This window comes from Capricornis sumatraensis, chromosome 17 (genome assembly GCF_032405125.1).
Source record: "Capricornis sumatraensis isolate serow.1 chromosome 17, serow.2, whole genome shotgun sequence".
Lineage (NCBI taxonomy): Eukaryota > Metazoa > Chordata > Mammalia > Artiodactyla > Bovidae > Capricornis > Capricornis sumatraensis.
In genome coordinates this window covers 78,481,655-78,505,079 of record NC_091085.1, presented here as the reverse complement: position 1 = coordinate 78,505,079, position 23,425 = coordinate 78,481,655, and the positions used below count along the sequence as shown (strand labels likewise).

The window sequence follows — 23,425 nt, the reverse complement described above, 5'->3', positions numbered from 1 at the left end:
CACAGAAACCCTTTACAGCACGAGGCAGAGGCTGGGCAAGTTTGCTCCCAGGTTGGCTGATGGGCCCATAGTTACGATCAGTTACGTCTCATCTGTGACTTTGCTTCTCATGCGTTTGTGTCAAACGCTTGATGGAAGAACCGGCCCAGGCTGGATGAGGGGGCCGTGACAGGCGGCCGTCCTTGGCAGGGACACGCAGGCTGGAAACAAGCGGCAGCTGCCTAGAACCAGCTTCCCCCCGAGGCCCCGGTCACACAGAAGGCCGAACTACACAACGGACCTCAAGAGGACCAAACTGCAGCCTGTTTCCATTAGGTGTGTCCACGCGGTCCCGACTCCAAAATCTGTACCTCGTACATGAAATCTGTTTTATTTCGGCAACTTTCTGTTGCTTGCCTTTCTGGGCAAAACGGTGAATTTCATTTTCAGAGGTGGGTTGTTTTTTTTTTGTTTCATTTCTAAACAGCTACCTTGGTTGTTCTGTTGCACACCCGAAGTCTTGCTTTCCTTCTCCTTTCCAAGTTCTGTCCTGTCATTTCACTTTCATAATTTAGCAATGGAGGGGGGAGGGGAGGGGGGAGGGGAGGGGAGGGGAGGGGAGGGGGAGGGGGGAGGGGGGAGGGGGGAGGGGAGGGGGGACGGGAGGGGGGAGGGGAGGGGAGGGGGGAGGGGAGGGGAGGGGGGGAGGGGAGGGGGGGAGGGGAGGGGAGGGGGGGAGGGGAGGGGGGAGGGGAGGAGGCAGGTGCCCGACGAGCTGTGAGGAGCGGTGGGAAGTGGTCTCAGGAGCGGCCTCCTGGGCCCCAGCCTGGCACCGGCCAGGACCCCCGCCGGGCCTGGGTTGGCCCTCAGGAGTCTGCACACACCCCTTGGCCCTGGGCACCCACGTATCCAGGCCCGAGTCCCCCAGAAGCAGAGCTGGGATGAAGTGCAGCTCTATGGGTGGGGCTGGCTGAGGGTCTGTCCTGACTGGTCCAGAACCAGGGCGGGCATGGGGCTCCTGCATCCTCTGCAGGGACTTGGGGGGGCAGCGCTCACCGGCTCTCCCCACAGGTTCCCTGCCTGTCTCCCCGCCTCTGGGGGCTGCCAGCAGCTCTCTCGGGCTGGAACCCTGACCTGGTGGGTACAAGACCCAGTGTCTGGTCCCTGCTGGCTCCCAGCTCTGTGTGTGTGTCTCTGCGTGCACGTGTGCACACGTCCCCCATCTGCCCGCAGCCCAGCTTCAGACACGTGAGGCCGCTCAAGAGGGAACCGTCAAGACAGCCTATGCTTAAGGAGGAGGCTGCCGGCACTTTCTGCTGGGAGCCAGGAGGCGGAGGGGGCGGGCAGGGCAAGACAGATGGCTGAGTGGGTGGGCTGCTTGGGAGCCCCAGCCTCCCTTGGTGGCGGGGGGTAGACAGATCAAGCTGCCTCTCTTGCTGGGGGGAGGGTTGGTTCAGAAGGTGGGAGACCACTGCCCCGGGCCATGGAGCCGGGGGCAGGCACGGGGAGCTCAGGGCTGATCCGGGAGTGCCTGGCAAGGCCCACGGTGACGGCTGGCAAAGGCATGGCATGGGGGCGGCCGGGCTCCCTGCAAAGCACCAGCACCACCTCCCACTCCATCTTGAGACACTTGGGCGGCACTGGCTCTGAGTGCCCCACACGTGATCGACTTGCATGCTCCCCACGTTCGAGAGCTGAGCTCAGCCGGAGCACAGAGGACCTCCCGTCTGAGTGCGAGGGCGGAGGGTCTCCAGCCTTGGCCTCCCCAGGGAACAGGCCCCCAGTGAACGGCTCTCCTGCTGCTGCGGCCCGTGGGCTGAGGGACGGGAAGCAGGCTGGCTGGTGTCTTGGGCGCTGTGGGCCGGCAGGGCTCTCCCAAATGGCCCGCTCACTGCAGGACTGCTGGATGGCCCCTCTCGAGTGTGTGCTCTTTGTGGCCCCGTGTGGTCTGCCAGGCTCCACCATCCACGGGATTCTCCAGGCAAGAATACTGGGGTGGGTTGCCATTTTCTCCTCCAGGGGATCTTCCCGACCCAGGGATGGAACCTGCGTCCATCAGCAGCTTCCAAAACCACATCCTGATGGCTGGGGGACAAGGAGGTAAGGAAGCTGAAGAAGGCAGGACTCCGGACTTGGTGGAGGGGTTCAGAGCTTGTGGTTTATTGACATGAGCATGGGGGCCCTGGGACTTGTCCCTCAGATGGGGAAACCGCCACCCCGTCTGGGAACCCTTCACATGGAACACCACTTCCAGGAAGCCCGCCGAGATGCCCACAAATAAACCCCTGGCAAGGCTGCAGGCACATGTGGAGCCTTGGAGAAGAGTGCAGGCCTCCGGGGATGCCCCCAAGGCTGCAGCCAAAAGCAAAGCCAACAGCTCATCCCACCCAGGCCTGCCTGATCCATTTGGCTTGGGGCCGGGAGCAGTAGAGCCGTCCACCCTCCCTGGGAATACTGCAGAAGTGGCCAGGACACCCGAGTCCACGGTGGAGCTCCAGCTGCGGGGCATGGGTGACGGGGAGGGAGGGCCTGAAAGCTGGCCTGGGGAGGGCAGGGGTCACCGGTAGTCGACTCAGGACCCCAGACTGACAATCTGCGCGTCTCCCTTGGGGCCTGGCCCCTGCCACTCTCCCAGGCCTGGACACTGAGGGTGGGCTGCGTCGAGGGGCCCCGCCTGCCCGCTCCTGCTGGCTGCAGAGTGGCCCCACTGGCAGAAGCAGGGCTCAAGGGCTCCAGCTGCCGTCTTCCACACAAGGAAGGCGCCGGCATCCATAGCTCGATTCTTCCCCAACCTACTTAATGTTAAGAATAGACACTAATAATACTTAATCACCCCTCCCTGCGGGCAGGGAGGGCTACTAGCCCTGGCACCATCGCCCCTGAAGCCCCGGGCAGCCCCATGCCCTACCGAGGGGGCTCGGAGGCCCAGGGCCGCATAGTGACCAAGGAACAGAGCGGGGATTGAGGGGGGACCGTGGACCCTAGACCGGCGCCCCTGCTGGGGGCCCTCTTAAGACCGTGGCCTCAAGGGGCAGTGGGCCAGGACTCGAGGAGCCGACGGCGCCCAGTCCAGGTTGCGGGGGAGGGGGACAGCCCTGCGACCAGGAGCTGCAGGAGGCCAGCCCCTCTCAGCCCTCGACGCCCCCCTCCCCAACCTGAGGGCCAGCTGACCCGTGCCAGGAGGGCCTGACGAGGGGCTTCTGGCTCCCGGAAGGTGAGACCTTCGGGTTAGATGGAGTGACACCTGCTCACTTGGCCACCAAAGCTCTGAGCTGCAATGACCAGCTTAAGAGGCTTCTAGAGCGAGCCCGGGACCCCGCTCAGCTGCTTCATTCCTGCTGCTGGGGCTGGGGGCTGGGGGCTGGGGGCGGCAACACTGAGCCTGGGAACCGGCCTCACGAGGGGCTCTCAGCGCCCTCCCTGGGTGAGGAGGGCCTGGGCTCCCTTAGTGCAGCCTGTCCTGGGCCCTGCTGCTGGGGGGACTCTGGCCGCCTCCTCCACGCACCCCGCAGCTTGGGGATCCCCACCCTAAGCCCCTCCCGCGGCCCAGTCCCCAGTGGCCTTCTCTGAAGCCTCACCTAAGTCACCCACCACACTTGCCCACCCACCATGAAGATCCTTCGTCCTCCGGCCAGAGGACCCCCCCAGCCCCACTTCCAGCTCCACGCCAACTCGGGGGGAGCACTTCCTGAAGCCTTGGAGCTGCAGGGGCCAGTGGGTGACGGGCAGAGGAGGGCAGCGAAGGCTGGGACCGGAGCACAGACTGCCCTCTGCTCTCCCGCTGCCTCCAAACGCGGCCAGGGCCCCTCGGGGGTGCGTCCTGATGAAACCAACTCAACCAGGCCCTCCGGAACATCCCAGACAGCAGCACAGACCTGCCATCAGGTGGAGCTCGGGCCCTTGGCCTGGGGTCCAGAGACTGGGGGACGGGACCAGGAGGGTGGGGAGGCAGCTGGGGCCATGGTCACCCCAACTCTGGAGCCCTGAGGTCTGGCCCAGGCCGTGCAAAGGCAGAAAGAACTCTGCTGGGGAGAATTCTGCTCAAAATCACGCCGCTCTGACAAAACAAATCCTGCTTTTGTTAAAAAAACAAAAAACTGAAGCGTGCTCCGGGCATCCATCCCAGCCCAGCGGCCCCAGCCTTGCCCATAGCTGTTTAAGGCACTTGAATGGCTTATTTACACCACCTGGAAAAGGATGTTTCTCAATCCTGATTGAGAGGAAAAAAAATTTCAGTAATACTGCAAAAGGAGCGTCTCACAAAAAAAGAAAATCAATACTTAAAAGTTTCCTAGGGAATAAAATAACGTGTAACTGCTGAAGTTGCATGACCCACGGAACCTCTCGGCACTGACAGGACGTGGACCCAGCCTGAAACACTGCTTCTGAAGGAAACGTTTCCCGGGGAGAAGACGAGCAGAGACGGGACAGGCGTCCTTGTCTGGGCGTCCCCTCCTTGGAGCGCGAGCTGCGTGTGGGCACCAGGGGGCCATGGGTGGGCACCCCGCCTTTTTCCCACGAGGCCCACCCTTCGCACTCAGGTGCCGGGAGCCCCGGGCACCCCCCAAATCCTCGGTCACGGGCAGTCGGGGGGAACAAGAAACCTCTGCGCGGCGCCCAGGGCACTGGACAACGCCCGCGGCCCCAGCGCCCGGCCACCCCGAGCACACGCCCGGTGTCTTTGGTGTGGCTGCGGCCGCCACCCGCAGCCTGGGCCCCGCCCCCGGCCCCTCCAGGGCCGCCTTCCTCCAGGAGGGTGCTCTCTCGAGGCGGTGGGGGGCATCGCCTGCCCGCCTCCTGCCGGGTCCTAAGGCATCTGTGGGGGAGGATCACGGGGTGGGGGGCGGGGGCCCGCGCCTCCTAGCTGCTCCGCGGAGTGTCAGGCTCTGGTTCCAGCAGGTCCTGGGGGGCCCGCAGGAAGACCACCACGACCGTGATGTTGTCGCGCGAGCCCCTCTCGCGGGCGGCGGCCACCAGCTCCTCAGCCACGCGCAGCCCGCTGCACCTCGGCCCCGCAAGGTGGCTGCGCACGAGGCCGGCCACCTCCTGGTGGGGGACCACGTCGAAGAAGCCGTCACAGGCCAGCAGCAGGTAGTCCTCGGAGCCCGTCAGCTCCCACGAGGCCGCGTCCGCCTCCCCAGACACGTAGGGCTTCTGGAAGACGTCCCCTGGGCCAGGGGAGGGTGGTGGGGAGGGTAGTGAGGGCCAGGCGCCCTGCTGCTGCCTTGGCCAGCCTGTGGCCACCCCACCTCCAAGGCACGGCGGCTCACGGGGCACACGGCTGCCGAAAGGTAGCTTCGTGCCGCACCAAGTGCTCCGGGCAGAAGACAGAGCAGGCTGGTGAGAGGAGGGGCTGGGAGGGGCTGGGAGGGGCTGGGCCCCTGGCGGGGGGGTAGAGAGCCAGGAGGCATTTCTTCAGCCCTGGGGAGAGACGGAAGCCCCACAGTCGCTGGAGGCCGAGGGGAGGAGAGGGAATGCTACTTTGTTTTTAAGCTAGAAAAGGTAAGGTGGCCAGCCTCCTTTACAGACCGCCCCAGGGTCACCTTCAGCCCTCACGGGCTCAGCCAAGGGCCTCCCCTGGGCCCTCCAGAGAGACTGTCTTAAGGTGACTGAAACTGCCGTTACGTAGCTGGGAGGCAAGCTGCTAAGGTGTCTGCATGTGTGCCCCGGGTTCACCCGAGCCCCTCCACAGGTGACCCTGCCGTGCCGGGCCCCCTCCCAGCCCCTGGCCTCCTTACCAATGGCTCTGGACACAGCCAGGGTCCCGTTGACCCTCCAGCAGTCCATGTGTGACACGAAGCCGCCCAGTGCCTCAATGCGGTCCTTCTCGTCCTGTGGAGACAGCCAGGGTGTGCCCACGCTGCCCGAGGGGAAGCCAGCTGGCATCCAGGGCAGCGCTGGGAACCGTGCAGCGGGGAGGCAAGCCAAACCACCTGAACTGCCCCGCTGACGCTGGCTGAAGGTGCCAGTGCCAAGGCGGATGCCCCGCTGACGCTGGCTGAAGGTGCCAGTGCCAAGGCGGATGCGTGCCCTGTCCCTGAGCAGCTTTTCAGGCTTGGGGAACATGCTTGCGGCAGTGGAGAGAGCCAGGGCCCAGGTCGCTGCGGGGCCCTCCGCTGTCGTCTCTCAGGGACGCTGTGCCTCCCCTGGGCAGGGCTGAGTGACGCTGAACAGGTCCTGGACGAGCCCTGGGCCCCTCTACCCGCCATACCCCCGTCTGGCTCCCTGGAGCTCCACCATGGGGCTCCAGGCCTGAGAGGACCGCACAGGCCCGGCCCAGCCTCGGGCCCTGAAACTGTCTCCAATCTCTGGAAGCTCCCCGAGCAGAGGCGTCTCCAACGCGGCTGCAGTCACCCCCATGCCTGCCCTGCAGCTCCCGTCTCTGCCCCTGCCCGGTCCAGGCGGGGTATCCTGGGGCACGGGCCCCCCACCAGCCCGGCCACCTTCTCACCCCAGCCTCCCCAAGGCCCAATCCAGAGCTGCTGGCTGGGGGTGGGTTCCCACGGCTCCGCTCATCCAGGGCCCTGGCCACTGCGTCCTCCCATGGACCCCACCCTCCCAGCCCGCTCACCTGTGCCCCCCACTTCTGAGGAGGCTCACCCATCGCCTGCCACCTCCCCCGTGCAGAGCCCGGAGCTCCACGACCCCAGCCCTGCTCAACTCACAGGTGGGCGTGTGTGTCCTGCAGCCCCTCCAGGCCCCACACCCCCAGGGAACATCCCACCAACAGCTCCAGGGCCTCAGGCCAAAGGCACGGCCGCCCTCCTGGGTGCCAAGGTCTCCCGGACTCTGCATCCCTGAAGCCCATACCCTTCCTGTTCGCCCCCCTCGCCTTCACGGGCAGGCCCTCCCCAGAGCTGCCCGACAGCCTCCCCGCGACCCGGCCCCCAGCTCGTCCTCTGCTGGCCCCGCTGTTCTGGGAGCTGCCAGGCTCCCTGCCAAGTGCGTCCTAGAGTCTCAGCGGCAGCTCCTGCTCACGCACCCTCCCCGGCCTCCGGCAGCCTGCTGGGCCGCACCTGCCGCGGGGTCTGCGTGTGTTCGCATCCCTAGCGCCTCCTCGCAGCCCGCTGCCCCAGGCTTGGCCCCGCCCAGCTCCGACCACGCGCCACCCCGACCTGAGGCCTCCCCACTGCCCGGTGCGCCCCGCCTGCGTGTCAACCCTGCCTCCTGGGCCACCTGCCAGCAGATGCCAAGCTCCGTCCTGCAGCTCTGGGCTCCGTGTCGCTGAGACAGGAAGGGCTCTGTGGGATTCCTGGCAGCCAGCGCGCCCAGCTTTAGGGGACCCGCTGGGGCGGGGTGGGGCGCCTCCCTCTGGAGGAGTGCCTGGAGCCCCCGGGAGGATGGGGTCCCTTACCTGCCGCTCGGGTCTGTGCGGCTCCATCAGCTTCACTGCCTGCCCCTGCTGCACCAGAAGAACCTGGGAGTCCCCGAGCCAGGCCACGTGCAGGGTGTTGCCCGCGATGAGCGCGCACACGCCCGTAGTGCCACTCTGCAGCCGCTGCAGGGAGAGGGCGCACGCGGGTGAGGGGAGCGAGGAGGCCGCAGGCATGTGCCCACCCCGGCCAGATGCCCCCCCCCCGGAACGGCGCTCAGTGGCAAACACGAATGGACCCACGCACGCAGGGACCCCACAGCGTGAAAGGGGCGTCTGCATCAAGTTGGCATGCACAGACGCTGCCATCTGCAACATCAGAAAGCAGACGGCTGGGGGGGGGTCCATGGAGCAGGGACCACAAAGGCTGGAAGGAACTTCGGGGGTGACGGGGATGTCTGTTACCGCAGTGAGGGGCACACGGGCACAGAAACACGTGCCAACATCCCCCCAGCCGGTACTCTGGACACATGGAGCTTGTCACGTGTCAATTACACCTCAGCAAAGGTGAGTCGGGATCGTCACAGCCTGAGCTAAGCACCTGCTGCAGGGAACTCTTTCTCACTCCTGGGTGCCTGGGCGCCTACCCCAGGGTCTCGGACCTGGAAGCTTTTCTGTTCAGATGCAAAGTCCAGCCTTGCTGAGGGTCTGTGCTCAGACTGTGTCCCCTTCCCCACACCCCCTCCGGAGACACCTGGCTGTTTCCAGGTCTCTAAAACCATCTTAGCATCCACCCTGCGGGGCTGGAGGACCCTGAGGTGCGAGGGGAGGCGAGGTGGGCAGTCAGGTCAGGAGCCAGATGCCCCCTTTCTTCTTTCAGAAACAAACGGTGGGTCCGCGTAGCTGCCAACACCGGCAGTCCGGGCGGGCCTGCCTAGGGCCCCGGGGGCGGTGGCTATAATGCTGGGACAGTAACACCTTGACTCTGTCTCAGCGATCTGCGGTCGGTCCCCTCACGTCTCCACGGCAGAAAGCGCACGCGCTGCAATGGAGGCTCCAACAACGGGGTTTTTAGCAACTAGCTGTTGTTTCAGGAGCCTGCTGCGTTCAGACATGACGCAGCCGCCTGCTTGCAGATGAGGGCAGAGCGCAAACCCAGCCTTTATCTGCACCGGGAACCTGACAAGTCACGAGACTTGCCTCCTCACTACGTGCACGTCGCGGAGGTGGTCCGGAACCAAACCCTTGAGGCCTCTGAGGTCTGCCTGCCCTGATCCTGTGCTTCGTTTTCTGCATTTTACGATGTGGAGACAAACCGAGGGCCTTCTGAACCCTGAAGCGGGCCCTCACTCCCAGAGCTAACTCCAAGAGAGCGCTAGTGTCTTCCCAGACGTGCTCTGTGACCTGCTTGAGCCGGCCGCTCTGGGCCCAGGTCCTCAGCACTTCCGTGGTTCCTGGCCCGGGCCATCTTCCCTGCCCTGATGGCTGGGGACCGCCCTGTGGGCCAGAGCCCCTAGGCCTAGTCAAACCATCCGATTCTCAGCTTGCCGCGGTGCCTGCCCACGGGAGCCAAGCCGTCCTTTGTCCCCTGGCCGACCCTGCAGGCTTCCCGCATGGCCCTGGCGTGGGGTGGCGTATCCTCTTGGGAACCACAAGGAAGAGCCCCGCACCTGTCATCCTGCCGCCCCTGATTACGAGACAGTCTCGCTGCCCGCCCCGTGAGGCCTGCACACCCTCTGCTGGAGAGAGCCCCACGCGGGTTCCAGCCACAGGCCCGTCGAGGCAGGAGCGAGGGGACGCGCTGGCCAGTGGGCTCCGGCGGGGGCCCTTCCGCCGCCTTCCTCGCTGAGGCCCGTCCCGGCACCCCCACTCCGCGCTCACCTCTCGCCGGGCCTTCCGGAGGAACATCTCGTCGGTGCAGCGGAAGGCCGCGCGGAGGGCCTCTGCGGGGTCCGTGGCCAGCTCTGGCCGGCGGGCGGCAACCGCGTGCACGTGCACGGACGCGTACCTCGCGGCGTCCGCTCCTCCGTGCCCGTCGAACACTGCGAAGTAGGCGCGCTCCACCGAGTCCTGGCGGGGAGTGCGGGGCGGGATCACGGCCTGGCCGACCCGGGCACTGGGGGACCGCACAGCCTTGCCACCAGACAGGCCGAGCTGGGGGTGGGGGGTCCTGGGGAGGACGACCCTCGGGAGCCTCAGCTTCTGCTCTGGCCTGGCTGCGGGGGCGCGTGGACAGGGGCAGAGGCCCCAGGCGGCTCTGGGGGGTGGGTGGGGTGCAGCTCAGCAAGCAGGGGGCTGAGTGGGCGGGTCCCGGGCCTCCCCAGCCCAGCTGGGCGGGGACGATGAGCCCGGCCACCCAGTCCCCGGCAGGTGCTTATGGCAGCGGTGGGCATCCCACTTGCTTGGGGCTCCAGCCGGCGGCCCCGCTGGGCACCAGGGTCCCCTCCCACCCCGGGCCCCACTCACCTCCAGGCCGAAGAGCAGGTTGAAGGCGGGGAGGCATACGTGCCGGTCCTCCATCCTGCGGCGGGCGTTGCGGATGGCGTGTGTGGAGACCAGCCACTGCCGCTGTGGAGCCCGGGCCGCCGGCGGCACCTGTTGCTGCCACTGGCCACACGCCTGCCAGAGGTGGTCGAAGAGGCTCCGCGCCAGGCCCGCCGCGTCCAGCACTGAGGGGCAGGACAGGGCCTGTTAAGGAGGCACCCCTGCGGACCCCGGGGCTCCCTGATCCCACCCCCCTGCTTCCCAAGACCCCTGGAGTCCATCAGCCTGACTGCCCGGGCCCCTGGGCACAGCAGCCTAAAGACCTCCGCTCACAGCCTGTGTCACCAGCTACGACATGCCTGGTTTGGAAACACACACGCACACAGGAGCCCCTGCCCGACTGCACGGCTGCACCCCCAAGGAAAGAGCCAGAGACGCAAAGGTAACTTAAGAACAAGTACAAGGCCGCCGCTGCTGCTGCTGAGTCGCCTCAGTGGAGTCCAACTACTAACTGTGCACCAATGAAAAACAATATACATCCAAAAACAGAGTAAATTACGGTCTGTTTTCCCAATGAAGAATTAAGAATTAAGCTGTTATTCTCGTACACAGCACCCCGGACAGCGGCCAGCGGAAGGGAGGAAGGAAGGCGCTCCTGACACACAGGGGCCTGGTGACTCTCCAGGGAGCCCCGCTCAGCGGAAAAAGCCATCGTGCATGACATCACCTATCTGCGTCCTCGAATGATAAGAACATAGGGATGGGGGCTGTCGGGGCTTAGGGCGGGGGCAGGCGGGTGTCAGGGTGGCCGTAGCGGTAAGGCGCCGTCTGTGTGGGATGAAACTACGTCAAGACCCTAGTCTTGCTATTTCACCGGTCTCCAAGACGTTACCACTGGGGACAAAGATGAGAGGGTCCTCACTGCCACTTCTCACAACTGAGGCCACAGCTACCCGAGTGTCAAGTTTAATTTTAAAAAGTTCAAGGATGGAACGGAAATCGACCTTGCAAGCATATGAAGTGCTTACGTCACAATCTTTTTGAAAAATCAACACTAAGGGAAAAAACCCGTCAAAATAAGAGAGAGGGGAAACTCCACATTTGATCATGAGAATGTGAACGCCTCTGACCCATGTGGGCCCAGAAGATTTCAGAGGCAGGACAGTCACAGACCCCACAGGGTCAGCAGAGGATGTCTGCAGGGCAGGGTCCCGGGCCAGGCTTTTCCTTAAGGATACTGTTTGGTGTTTTCCCCATCTCCCACTGCAACCAGAGGCTGGTTTTTGTTTTTGGGGCTGTGTGGGGTCTCAGTTACTGCACGTGGGATCCAGTTCCCTGACCAGGAAATCTACCCAGGTCCTCTGCATGGGGACCCTGGGGGTCTCAGCCACCACCGGGAATCCCAGGAGCTGGTTTTCAAACAGGTCCATAAACGCTGACACTTTTCCTTGCGGAGTGGGGCCCAGCTCTCTGGGACGGGGCGGGCAGAGGCTCCCCCTGCTCTGCCACACTGGGCCTCAGTCATACCTTTGCCCACAGCAGGGGTTCTTAGAACTCCTGAGCGATGCCAGTTTTGCAAGAATGGCGTCAAGGGACAGACTTGCCTGCGCTCCACTCCCATGACGGGGGTGAGCTGATGAGCGTCGCGGGCCCAGGCCTGCTTGGAGGGCAGGGCGGGGTGAGCTGGTCCCCCGGCCCTGGCGCTCAGAGCCCGCAGGCCTGGCTCTGGGCTGTGAGCCGCGCCTCCTTTGCGCCAGCAGGTGGTGCTGGCTTCCCGCCGAGGGGCCAGGGGCATTTGTGGGCTGGCGGGCAGGCCTGGCAGGGGACAAAGGCGGTCTATCATCGCCTGCCCGCCAGCCTTGGGGCAGGAATGCGTGGTGGGGCTGGGCTGGAATGCGGCTGGGCGGGGAGCAGGGAAAAGGCCATGTGTGTGTCCCTCTGACCTGCATGTGGCACTGATGCTGGGGGATAGTAATCATGTCAGGCGGTAGAGGTGCCAGGTAACCCCCTGTAACATATATGGAGCAAACCGATGCACTGTGCGCTCACGTTACACGGCAAACATCAGTTGTGTCTCAGTTAAAAATAAGGACAAAGCAGCCGTGGGTCAGGAAGGGGCATGAATGGAGAGACCTGAGGAGGCTCTGGCCGCCTCCTCCCCGGGGCTGGACCCTGGGACCCACCCTGTCTCCCGGCAGGCATCCCACCCGACCCCCGCACCCTCGCCAGCCCGGCAAGCATGCAGGAACCCAGGCCCTGCTGACGGCGGGCCCAACGGACGCATCCCACGGCCTGGCCCGAGGCTGCAGTCCCGGTGCAACCTGAGCTGACCTCCACCCTGGGGGAAAAGCCACCAGGAGAGCAACAGAAGGGCCTGCAGAGCAGGCCTGCCTGGCGGGAGGCTCACTCCCGGCCGGGTGCCTCCGGGCGCGGACTGCAGGCTCGGGAGCAGGGCACTGCTCTCAGGGACCCCCCAAGTCACCATCTGGCTGGCTTCCCAAACCTTCGCAGCTGAGACACGGCCTGGACTCTGAATTTTCCACCCCTGGACCCCACGGCCCTTGGACCCCGCGGCCCCTGAAGTCAGCTCCCAGGTCACCCCCCACGTGTCATGCAGAGGTGGGAGGGCAGGCCCACGAGGGCTGTAGGCACCCCGGGCTTCTCCGGACAAGGCTGTCCACCGCCCAGGCTGCGGGGCTGGTCCTGCACACTGGGGAGGCCTCTCCTGGGGCTCAGACTCTGCCACCGTCGTGAGCCTGGCACTGCCCACCAGCGAATGGGAAGGAAAGGGCCCCCCGCAGCTGGTCTCCCGCTAAGCCCCCGGGGCCCCGAGGGGGAACTCACGTGTCACAGGGCCCTTCTCCTCCGCTCTGTCCCCGTCCTCCTCCTGCTCCGGCAGCTTCCTGAACTCAGAGAGGTCTGACCGCAGCAGCTGGGAAACCGCCTCGTGGGCCAGGCAGGCGGCGAGTGATGGCGGTGCGCTCCTGGGGGTGGGGGCCTGGAGTGAGGGGCCCGTTCCTCGCCGGAGTTGGGACCCTGGGGTCTGCCCCACACTCCAGGGACAACCCCGGCCCCCTTCCCCTCAGGGCGGTCCTCCGGGAAGGAGTGGCGGCCACTCGCACACTGCCCGCGGCCAGGATGAGCAGGTGGACCTCAGGCCCTTGGGGAGCCGGATGGCCGTCCAGGCAACACCGCTTATGGGCTGGTGCCTCGCTGGGGCTGCTGGGAGGGGGGCCCACGGACGTGTGGGCTGAGTCTACTGGACAAACGGCCCAACGCCCAGCCTCAAGACAGCTCCTAGTCCCCAGTACCAGCTGGGGATCCCTGGGGGTCGGGGAGCCCTACGAATCGAGTCCTGTGTGTTACAGAGTCTAAGCCCAGTGCCTTGGCACGTGACCAGGTGTGGAAGCTGGGCTGTTGCAGAAACTACCAGTTATGACGAGATCACGCTGGCGTCCTTACTGAAGGGGGAAACAGGGGCAGAGACCAGGGAGACACCCTGTGAAGACTGCTGAGCGGATCTCCAGCTGAGGACAGCCAGCAACGGCCAGAGGGACCGGCCCCGCACACACGCGGCTCTGTGATCCCGACCTCCAGAATCTCGGGACAACACAGCTGTCGTTGAGGCTGCCCAGCCCGTGGCGCTTCGTCGCCATCACCCCAAGAATCCGGGGAGTGCCACACCCACGGGCTGTAAGCCCCCTTCACTCGGGGCCCCAAGGGAAGCAGGCCGTCCAGGCAGCTGGGGAAGGGGGCTCTGGGGAGGCGGCTGCCAGGGTGACAGGGTCATATCCTTGGTGTGGCCAGAGAAGGGATGTGACGCCATCTGACCAGGCTTTTTCAGGCCGGCCTGGCCTTGCCACGGAGGGTGGGCCTGGCAATGGACCGGAGGGGTCGGGGCTGGTGTGTTGGGCAGGGGACCGGGCGGATCTGCAGTGTGTCTCAGGCTCCCCAGAGGCCAAGCGGCCTGGGGCAGGTGGGCAAGTAGTCTGGGTGGGAGAATGGGGTGGGGCAGAGCAGCTGAAGAGGGCTGGGGAAGTAGGGTGACGCCAGGGGAGCCACCTGGGGTCGAATCTGGGAAGCGAGACCTGGCTGGCTGCTTCCCAGGGCAGGCAGGCTGCACAGAGCTGAGGGTCAGCGCAGGCCAGAGTGAGGAGCAGGAGGGGCCAGGAAGCCTCCCGGCAGAAGAGCGTCGCGTGGGGGCTCTGGGAGGCTTGGGGTGGAGAGAGCAAGGCCAACGGGAAGCAATATGGGAAGCTCTCACCACGGGCTCCGGGGTGTGCGGGCACAGCCCCCAGACTCGAGGACCGGATCCCACCATGGAAGGCCCCAGCTCTCTGGGCCCCAGAGCTGGCATCCTGGCCTGTCCCCAAGGCCGGGCACGCCCAAGGGCAGCTAGGCACTGTGCTGGGCAGAACCAGGCCCTCCCGACGGCTGGGCGGGTGTGTCTGCCTGGGCAATCCTTGGTGAGTCTGCAGAGGGCCTGAGGGAGCTGCTGGGATGAGTCTGTCGTCTTTTTATAAAAACGAGAAGCTGACTCAGGGGCACAGCCTCTGGAACCTGCTTTTGAAAAACAGCCAGCCGAGACCCAGGGAGGGCGCTCCTCAGCCCCGTGGGGATCTCCTGCCTGGAGCTGGGCCCCCTGCACGGTGGGGAGAACTGCTTCTGTTCCCGGGTCCCAGTGCGGGGCGAGGCTGCAGCGGCTTCCTGCGGCCGGAGCCCTGGTCGGGGGGGTCAGGGAGGTGGCTTCCGGCCTTGGGGACAGGACAATGCCTGGCCGTGGGCCCCACCCGGTGCCCTGAGGCCACCAAATACTCCAGCGAGCATGCCTCACGACAGGGACCAGGTACCCAAGAAACGAGAACCACTCTGGGCCACTGCCTGCTGGGTTCCCAGGGAGCCCGCAGGCCCGCGGCAGAGATGGAACTTCCTCTCAGTGACTACGGGGTCCAGCCCGCCCGGGGGCCTGGGACGGACCCCTGACGATGAGGAGGAGGAGGAGGCTCTCACGCAGGATCCATTCACAACCGGCACGCTCGGGCCTGGACGGCCAAGCGCCTGCACACGGGCTGCTGGGTGTGCGGGTGGGCGCTGACCACCAGACAGCAGACACACAGGAAAGAAAGGCTGGGAAGGACGAGAGCAACGGAGAGCAAGTCCATTCAAACGGCTGGAGGACCTTCCCTGCTGGGGGCCTGGGTGCCATCCCTGGTCGCGGACCTGAGATTCCACAGGCCGCGTGATGCAACCAAAAAGAAAAAAAAAAGCTGGAAAATAGGACTTTTAAAATGACGCGTTTGAAGACCCTTCGAAGGGCGTCCCTGGCTGCTCAGTGGTAAGGATCCACCTGCCCACGCGGGAGACGCGGTTCGGGCCCTGGCGTGCGACGCTCTCGCGCGCCGGGGTTGGGGGTGGGTAGCTGGGCCCCCGTCAGCACGACTGCTGGGCCTGTGCTCCGGAGCAGCTACTGAAGCCTACGCCCCTGGGAGCCCCTGAGCCACAGCAAGAGCAGCCCAAGGCCTGAGGCAAGAGCAGCCCCCGCTCGCTGCTCCCGGAGACAAGCCTGTGCAGCTCGAAGGCCCAGCACGGCCGGAAACACCGTTTAAACAGTCGGTCAAGGTTGAGAATTCCCTGGCGGTCTGGCGGTTAGGACTCTGCCGTCTCACTGCGGAGGGCGAAGGTTCAATCCCTGGTCCGGAACTGAGATACCGCCGGCTCTGGGGCTGTGACCCCCGACCTGTCACCCGTCACCAGCTGCAGGCCTGCACCGTCTGCCCGCGTGGACCCCTTGGGCCGACCCCCGTCTCCGGCTCAGGCCCCTTCCTGGGCAGGAGGGTCCTCTCGCCCTGTTCAGGCTCGGCAGGGACAGTGGCCCAAGGGGCTGCTGCGGGCTTGGGGCCCTTGAACATCCCTTCCGCCCCCCGAGTGCCACTGTGGTGCCCGGCCCCTCGTCTCGCCCCCCCGTCCAGCTCCCCAAGCCCCACTGTGGTCTCAGCTGGCCCCAGGCCCGCTCGACTCCCCTGGTATGCCTCTGAACTAGTTCCCCAAAGTAAGAGCAGCCAGCCTCACCCCTCTGCACACGCCACATGGACGGACAGGCCACCCACGCTTTCGGATCCACGGCCATCACGCCCCTGCGGCCGACTGGACAGGCCTCGGGCCCCTCCCAGCAGGCGCCGGGGGTGCAGGGCAGGAGCTGGCCTGCCTCCAAGGATGCTGAAGTGACGGGCGAGGCCCCCGGGAGGGACAAGGCTCGGAGGCCGCCTTGCCCCCCAGCCCCACCCACGACCCTCTCCCTTGGGCGGCCCGTGGCTCTCCGTCTCCCCAACTTCTGCTAAGCTGCTCACATCCCTCTGACCTCATCTTCGTGGCCTGGGCAGTGGGGACACATCTACCACCACTGGGGGCTGGGTGGCTGGGGGACAGCGTGGCCTCAGGCCAGCCTCTGAGCCTCTGCCGCCCCGTCTGTGAGAGGACAGAAAGGGGACGTCGCGCCAGTACCCACGAGGGGCTGGACTGAGTCTCCCGGGAAGGCTCGCTGAGGCCCCTGGTCAGAGAGGAGCCTGTCGGGGAGCAGGGCCCCGGCAGGTGGGGGACAGGCGCCCTCACAGGGAGGCAGACACAGACGGGCAGGGCCCCAGTGCGCTCACGGCCGGGCCAGGCCCGTGCCAACAGGCCAGGTGGCACACAGGGCCCGCCGCACCGCAGCCGAGACCAAGGTCGGGGCGGCCCTGACTGCTGGCCGCCTGAGTGCGCAGACGGGGCCCTCGCGTTGATCGAAGACCCCCACCCTGCAGGCTGCAGCCCCGGGAAACCGAGGCGGCTGGTGGTGGGGGGATTCCCATGCAGAACGTGACTGGCAGGAGTGGAAGGTGCGGGTGCAGCCGACAGGGTGGGGGTCACCGTCCCAGGCTCCCCGCCCCGCCCCTGGGTCCCTGTCGGGGTCACAGTCCTGTGGCCCCCCCGCCCCTGGGTCCCTGTCGGGGTCACGGTCCTGTGGCCCCCCCGCCCCCGCGTCCCTGTTGGGGTCACGGTCCCGGCTCCCCCGGCCCCTGGGCCCCGCTCCCTGCACGCTGGGTCCCTGTTGGAGTCACAGTCCCAGGCCCCCCTCCCTGCACGCTGGGTCTCTGTTGGGGTCACGGTCCCATGCCCCGCCCCGCCCCTAGGTCCCCGTCGGGGTCATGGTCCCGGGTCCCACTCCCTGCACGCTGGGTCTCTGCTGGGGTCACAGTCCCGGGCCCCCCTCCGTGCACGCTGGGTCTCTGTTGGGCTCCTGGTCCCGGGCCCCCCTCCCCGCCCCTGGGTCCCTGTTGGGCTTCTGGTCCCGGGCCCCCCTCCCCGCCCCTGGGTCCCTGTTGGGCTCCTGGTCCCGGGCCCCCCTCCCCGCCCCTGGGTCCCTGTTGGGCTCCTGGTCCCGGGCCCCCCTCCCCGCCCCTGGGTCCCTGTTGGGCTCCTGGTCCCGGGCCCCCCTCCCCGCCCCTGGGTCCCTGTTGGGCTCCTGGTCCCGGGCCCCGCCTCACCCCTGGGTCCCCATCCCGCACCCACACCGCTCACCGGCTGCTCAGGAAGCCCAGCGCCAGCTCGGCCAGCTCGCCCTCCACCTCCTCGAGGGTCAGCACCGGCCCCGGCACCTTCCATGGCAAGGGGCTCTCCGGGCTCAGCGGAGCTGGGAAGTCGTGGAGGAGCGCGTCCAGGAAGCCGGGGGTCTCCTCTGCTGTCTGGCCGCTCTGCTGTGGGGCCCCCGCGGCCATGCCCAGGGCATTGGAGGGGCAGGGGAGCTGCTGCCGGGGTCCTTGGTCTTTTCTCTGCGGGGAGACGCGAGGGTCAGCGCCTGGGGCTGGGGGTGCCCGTGCCCACGCCCTGCAGTGCTGAGTGCCCACTTTTCCCTGCTTCCTCTTGGAAGCCAGGGCCACACCAAGACCAGGGCTCCAGGCGGAAGCGCAGGGCCACCCTCCCTCGCACGCAGTTGGTTCTGAGGCCCATGTGGGAGGGACAAATCCTGATGGGGGACCTGGGGGCCCAGAGGGGTGGCTTCTGGAGACAGAGCCGGGGGGGTGGTGCAGAGGGATTCCGGCTAGAAGCAGAAGGCGTGCTCCTGGCAGAGATCAGCCCGAGCAGGCAGAGGCAGGCAGGAGGGGGGCCGGGGCCAGGTCCCGGAGGCAGGCGGACGCAGCCTGTGGCCTGTGCAGGGGGTCCATGTGCCCCGGGTGGCCGCCAGAGGCAGCCCCATGGTGCAGCAGAAGGCTCCCCTGGGACACTCGGGGCCTGGGGAAGGTGGTCAGGCCTTATGTCCTCCCAGGAGGAGTCCCAGGCCTCCTGAGGCTTAAAGGGCTTGACCAGGGGGTACGTGTCCTTACACATCCTGACTGTCCTGGGCTTTGAATGGCTGGAGGACGGGGGTCCAGGGACCCCCGACCCTCTGAGGATCAGAACTCCTAGCTCGGCATGAGTCTCTGGGAAGGACAGGTGGGTGCGGGCTTGGGGGAAGGGAAGCAAGATGGGTGATGAGCGGAGGGTCTGGGGGGCAAAGGGCAAAGAGAGGTAAGTTAAGAAACACGTGGAGCAGGAAATGGCAACCCACTCCAGAGGCCTTGCCTGGAGAATTCTATGGACAGAGGCTGTAGTCCATGGGGTCACAAAGCGCTGGACATGATGGAGCGACTGGCACACACACGCCCGTTCCGTGGTGCTGTTGCTGCCCTCGGGTAGAGACGTGTGTCTTTAGGAGAAACACGAAGGCGTAACTTACAATGCACTTTCGTATTTAAGGGGAGAAGGTTCTGGGGACAGGCTTCCACGCACGGTCAGCCCTCCCATCTGTTCACAAGTGAGGGAACACCGTGCAGCCCCCGGCCGCAGCGTGAGAACGACGCAGGGGACACCGGCCCGGCCCCCTGCAATTCCAAGCCCCGAAATTGCTCGTGAGATGTGTCATCAGGGTCAAACGGGCAGACCGCCGCTCGCAAACCTCCCAGGACTGGAGGGAGGCACACAGCGGAGATCCAGAACCTTCACCTTCCGCCTCGCTGCCAGCGTGGGGTTGGGGGTGTTTGGGGGCCAGGCCTGGGGACGCTGTTCCCCAGGCCTGGAGCCCGCTCCCCTCTGCAGCAGCTGAGCCTGGGCTCCGCTCTGTGCCCAGCGCCCCTTGCCCGAGCGTGACTGCCCCTGCAGGGTGCTGGCTGGCGACTCTCCTCAGAGGGGCAGGTGGGCATTACCAGCACCCCAGGCTTGCTTTCACACTAGCCGGCAGGACGAAGGGCCAGAAACGGGCAGGACGCGGCGCGGCCTCCCCAGGACGCCCGGGGAAAGGGATGGGGCGGTCTCCTTCGGGCACATGCTCTTCTTGACCGGCTCCGGGACCCAGGGCGCATCCCACGCCAATGGGAGCCCGGGCCGAGACGGCAGGGGGTAGGCAGCCCTGGAGGGCGGGCCGGGGCCCTGGGCTCTCCCGGGACCACCCGAGGAGCCAGTCGGTGAGGATGGAGCCTGGTCACCGGTCAGCAGGCTGGCAGGATGCAGCAGAGCTGGGCCGGGTGTGAGCACCGGTGGGAGGGGCTGGTGAGAGGCTGGGGCGGGACCCAGGCCTGAGGACCTGCGGGGGCGCGAGGGAGGGACCCTGGGCCGCCAGCCCCCGCTGCCATCTGCTCGACCGGTCTGGCCCAACATGGCCCGTGGCCAGGCCCTCCCACTCTTGGCATGAGGCCCCCCAGGCGCTGCTTGCAGTGGAAATAACAGTGCTGCCACCAAATACCCACAGGGGCCAGCGCGGTGCAGGCCACTAAGGGGCCTCTGGCCCCTCCTCTCACCCCCAGAAAGGGCCAAGCCAGCCACCCAGGGTCCCAGCCCATTCCTCAGGGGCTGCTGACCTCGGGCGGCTGGCCGCTCCCAGACCCCTCCCTCATTTCTGTGCCCAAGACCCCGAGACCCGCGCGCTCTGCCCCACCTCAGCCGAGAGCCCCACAGAGTCCTCAGGGCTCTGCAGCCCTTCCGCTCGCACCTGACCTGTCAAAGTCCCTTTTCTTTTTTCCATTTGAAACATCTGCTTTCCTCTAGTTTACCCATCTTGACTTAGAAGCTCAGCTCGCATGTCCGTAAACCTGGGTTTTTCTCCACCACATAGACAAGGCGGCTACTTGTGGAGTCCTGCCTGACTTCCCAACAGGAGGGAAAAGAGAGACAGAGAGCCTTAGGGAAGGAAAACCGCACCACTGTCACAAAGCACCGTCTTCACTGTTTGTGCAAGTGGAGGAGAGTCTTATTTCTTCATTCCTAAACAGCCAGTGGGAAGAGTACGGTGGAAACCTTTCCAGATCTTTTCCTATGTATGTGTTTTCTTCTTTTCAATACATTTAAGGTAAAGCAACGTGTATGCTCCGTCAAGTCTGGCTCTGGCCCCATGGACTGTAGCCCGCCAGGCTCTTCTGTCCATAGGACTTTCCAGGCAAGGATCCTGGAGTGGGTTGCCACTTCCTACTCCAGGGGATCCCCCTGATGCAGGAGTCAAAGCCGCGTCTCTTGCGTCTCCTGCATTGACACGTGGATTCTTTGCCATTAGTGCCGCCTGGGAAGCCCGATGCAAAGTAAACATAACACACAGCTTATCACCTCATTCATTTTCACTGTGAACTTCCCTGACGGCTCAGTGGTAAAGAACCCACCTGTCAATGCCAGGGATGAGGGTTCGATCCCTGTGTTGGGAAGATCCCTTGGAAAAGGAAATAGCAACCCACTGCAGTATTCTTGCCTGGGGAATCCCCGTGGACAGAAGAGCCTGGCGGGCTACAGTCCGTGGGGTCAGCAAGAGTCAGACACGACTGGGCGACTAGAGGGCAACATGTGACGTACAGCGCGTCCTTCTACTCATCTCAAGCGTACGGTTCTGCCGCGTCGGGCACACTCACGTTGTGCAAACACCGCTCTCACAGGGTTGACTTCTCATGAGATTGTAACCTGCCCCCCGCCCCGACCCGGTCTCCGGATGTAACAGCACCCTCTATGCGGGGCCCCTTTGAACACAGCTGCTGGCAACATGAGGGCAGAGAGGCGGGTATCAGCTTCCTCCCAACACCCTCTGCAGGTGCAGCCTGAGGCCTGGCCCTGGCCCCTTAAAAGAGGAAGCCAAGACACTCGGTGGAACGCGGTGGGCAGCAGACAGGTCCTACGGACAGTACTGGCTCCGGGCCACATTAGAAAGGAATTCTAGGAATGAACCTGCGGAGGTTGGCCTAGCGGTCTGCGTCTTGTTTACCTCTCACGACTGTGCTGACTACAAGCCTGGACTCAGCCACTCTGCAGTGAAGACACAGGCTCCAGGAGGGCCAGCAAACCCCCACAGAGGCTGCACAGGCAGGAAACGGCCAGGCCGGAATCAGGTGGGGTCATCCCGGCCTTTGTCATTTCCAGCTCAGGGCAGGGGAAAAAGACTTGATTGTGACCATCGGCCGGATATGGCAGGAAAGGCTGAAATGAGCCTCCAGTTCTACGGCCGGCGCCCCAGGGGGCACAACTCGCCCTCGGAGCCTGCCCCAGGGTATGTCAAGAGGACGTGTGTCACTCAGCACGTGTCCCCGCTGGGTGCCAGGCTGCGGGGCGGGGCCCAGCACTGTCGGGAGGGCCTGGTGCTGTTAGGCCTGGTACGAAGACCCCTATTACGGCCAGCTGCGACTCCCCTGCTGCACAGAGAGGCTGAGGGGCCCGCCTGAAGCCGCGCAGCTGCAGCGCGGGGCCTGCGCCTGAGGTTCCATCGCACACGCGTCTGGCTAACGCCGCTGCACGCAACCCGAGGGCTGGCTGGAAACGGAAACACTGGGATACACTCGGGGCCGGGCCGGGATCGGGGGCCGCCGGGGCGCAGCTGCGGCCCGGCAGAGGTGCGGGGGGCTTGCTGGCGTAGGGGTTTGGGCCAGGGTGCGGAGGGGAGCGCGGGACCCCGGGCAAGCGGGCGCGTTGCGCCTCGGCCCCTCACCGCGCGCCCCGGCTCGGCCCGGAGCTCGCCGCCGCACCCCCGGGCGCGCAGCCCCCAGGCCCGCCCCGGGGCCCCGATCTGCAGCCCCCAGCCCCTCGCGGCCCCCAGCCCCTGGCGACCCCCCAGCCTGCCCTTCTGCCCCCGCCGGCGCACCCCTGCCGTTAGCACCCTGCCCCGCGCCCCGCGCCCCACGACCCCTGCCGGCCTCACCCTCCGCCGCTCGGCCGCTCGGCGTCCGCCTGCCCGCCTGCCCGCCGCTCCGGCCGGCCCCGCCCACTTCCCGTCCGTCCGGCCCCGCCCACTCCGTCTCCGGCCGGCCCCGCCCACTTCCCGTGCGGCCGCGGCGCAGGCGCAGTCGGGCACGGGCCGGCGGGGCCAGCCTCTGCTGCCCCCTGGCGGCCGTCGCTGCAGGGCGCGCGTCTCCTCCGCCAGCGGCGACCCGGTAGGTGGACAAAGCAACCCCTTCCTTGGGGGCGCCCAGACAATCGGCAGCTTGCACAGTCGAGAGCGGGTCAGCGGCTGGTGGAGCGGGGGTGCCACCCGACACTGCCCGGGGCTCACGAGCCTTTCAGGGACCCTTAATTTCGTATTGCCACAAACTGAGACACACTTAGTATCTGCAGGCCTGGAGGTCGGAAGCCTGCAGGGTCTCAATGGCCTACGTTCAAGGGTCATCAGGGTGCCCTTCCTTTCTGGGGGCTCTAGAGGAGAGTCTGTTTTCCCTCCTTTTTCAGCTTCTAACTGCCCCGCCTCTTTTAGCTCATGGTCCCCTACCTTCAGAGCCAAGAAGACCCTTGTGATGACTTTGGGCCACCCAGATGAACCAGGGTTATCTGTTCTAAAGTCAGATGACCAGCCCTAATTCAGCCTGCAGCCCTGGCTCCTCTTCACCAGGTCATCTAAGAGCAGCGCAGTTCTAGGGCCCAGGACCCGGACATCTTTGGGGGGCCGCTTCTCTGCCACCCTAGAGGCCAAGGGAGAAAACTGGGGGTCACTCTACACAGCTTGTGGGATACTACTTCCCCAGCCGGGGATCCACCATGTCCTTGGCCATGGAAGTGGGGAGTCCTAAGCACCGGACCGCCATGGAATTCCCTGGAAGTATTTTAACACCGAAAGATAAAGAACGTTTAGGTCGAAGAAAATGTTTCAATATATAACATGATTGTGTTCATCTTTATATCAATGCAGTTGTGAAGCATAATACAAGCTTTTTTGGAAGAGCCCTCAGAAGCCCCACTGGAGCCCTGCCCACCTGACCTCCAGGTGGGCACATGGCCTGTGCCTGGCCCAGGAACTAAGATTCACTACCAGGAGTCTGGAGAACTAAGAGTGGGCCGGTTTGGAAGGACAGAGACTGGGTAGGGGTGGATCTAGAAGGCAGTGGGCATCTGGGCAGAGAAGGCAGGGTGGGGCCCCTTCTCCTCAGGCCTTCCTAGACCCTGTAACCCGACCCCAGCTGCAAGTCAGCATGGTGACCCCAGCAAGGCTGTGGTTAAGTGCTTATGACGTGTGACCTTTAACATGTTCCTTAGCTGTCCCATATCATTTCCGTATCAGGAAAAAGGGGCTCAACAGGTGCCAACCTACTCTCCTGGGCTGTTGTGAGACTCTGCCTCAGTGTTTCTCAAAGTGTACCCAGAAGAAGTGTGAAGTTTGAGGACCACTGTGTGGGTGAGGGGCTC

General features: G+C 65.3%; 1 protein-coding gene across 2 annotated transcripts; it reads right to left on the bottom strand.

Annotated features, from left to right (window-relative positions):
- Positions 1-3,482: 3,482 nt before the first annotated feature.
- On the bottom strand, positions 3,483-21,986 carry PPM1F (protein phosphatase, Mg2+/Mn2+ dependent 1F). Of its 2 annotated transcripts, none has more exons than XM_068989751.1 (8): positions 21,951-21,986; positions 17,330-17,580; positions 12,620-12,759; positions 9,758-9,960; positions 9,173-9,361; positions 7,334-7,477; positions 5,718-5,811; positions 3,483-5,147 (listed from the first exon to the last, which is right to left on the bottom strand). In XM_068989751.1, exons 2-8 carry the CDS (start codon positions 17,524-17,526, stop codon positions 4,840-4,842), a joined length of 1,275 nt encoding a protein of 424 aa, XP_068845852.1. In that variant the 5' UTR covers positions 17,527-17,580; positions 21,951-21,986; the 3' UTR covers positions 3,483-4,839. The 2 variants fall into 2 exon arrangements, with proteins under 2 accessions (XP_068845852.1, XP_068845851.1); XM_068989750.1 differs by lacking the exon at positions 21,951-21,986 and adding an exon at positions 18,371-18,485.
- Positions 21,987-23,425: the final 1,439 nt, after the last annotated feature.

Bases quoted from the DNA above. Each gene is read 5' to 3' on its own strand.
- PPM1F (XM_068989751.1), bottom strand. From the start codon at position 17,526: ATGGCCGCGGGGGCCCCACAGCAGAGCGGCCAGACAGCAGAGGAGACC. The intron at 12,760-17,329 runs GTGAGCGGTGTG...CCCCACCCCCAG, and splicing joins CTGGGCTTCCTGAGCAGCCG to GAGCGCACCGCCATCACTCG. The intron at 5,812-7,333 runs GTAAGGGACCCC...CTGTCTCCACAG, and splicing joins CGCACAGACCCGAGCGGCAG to GACGAGAAGGACCGCATTGA.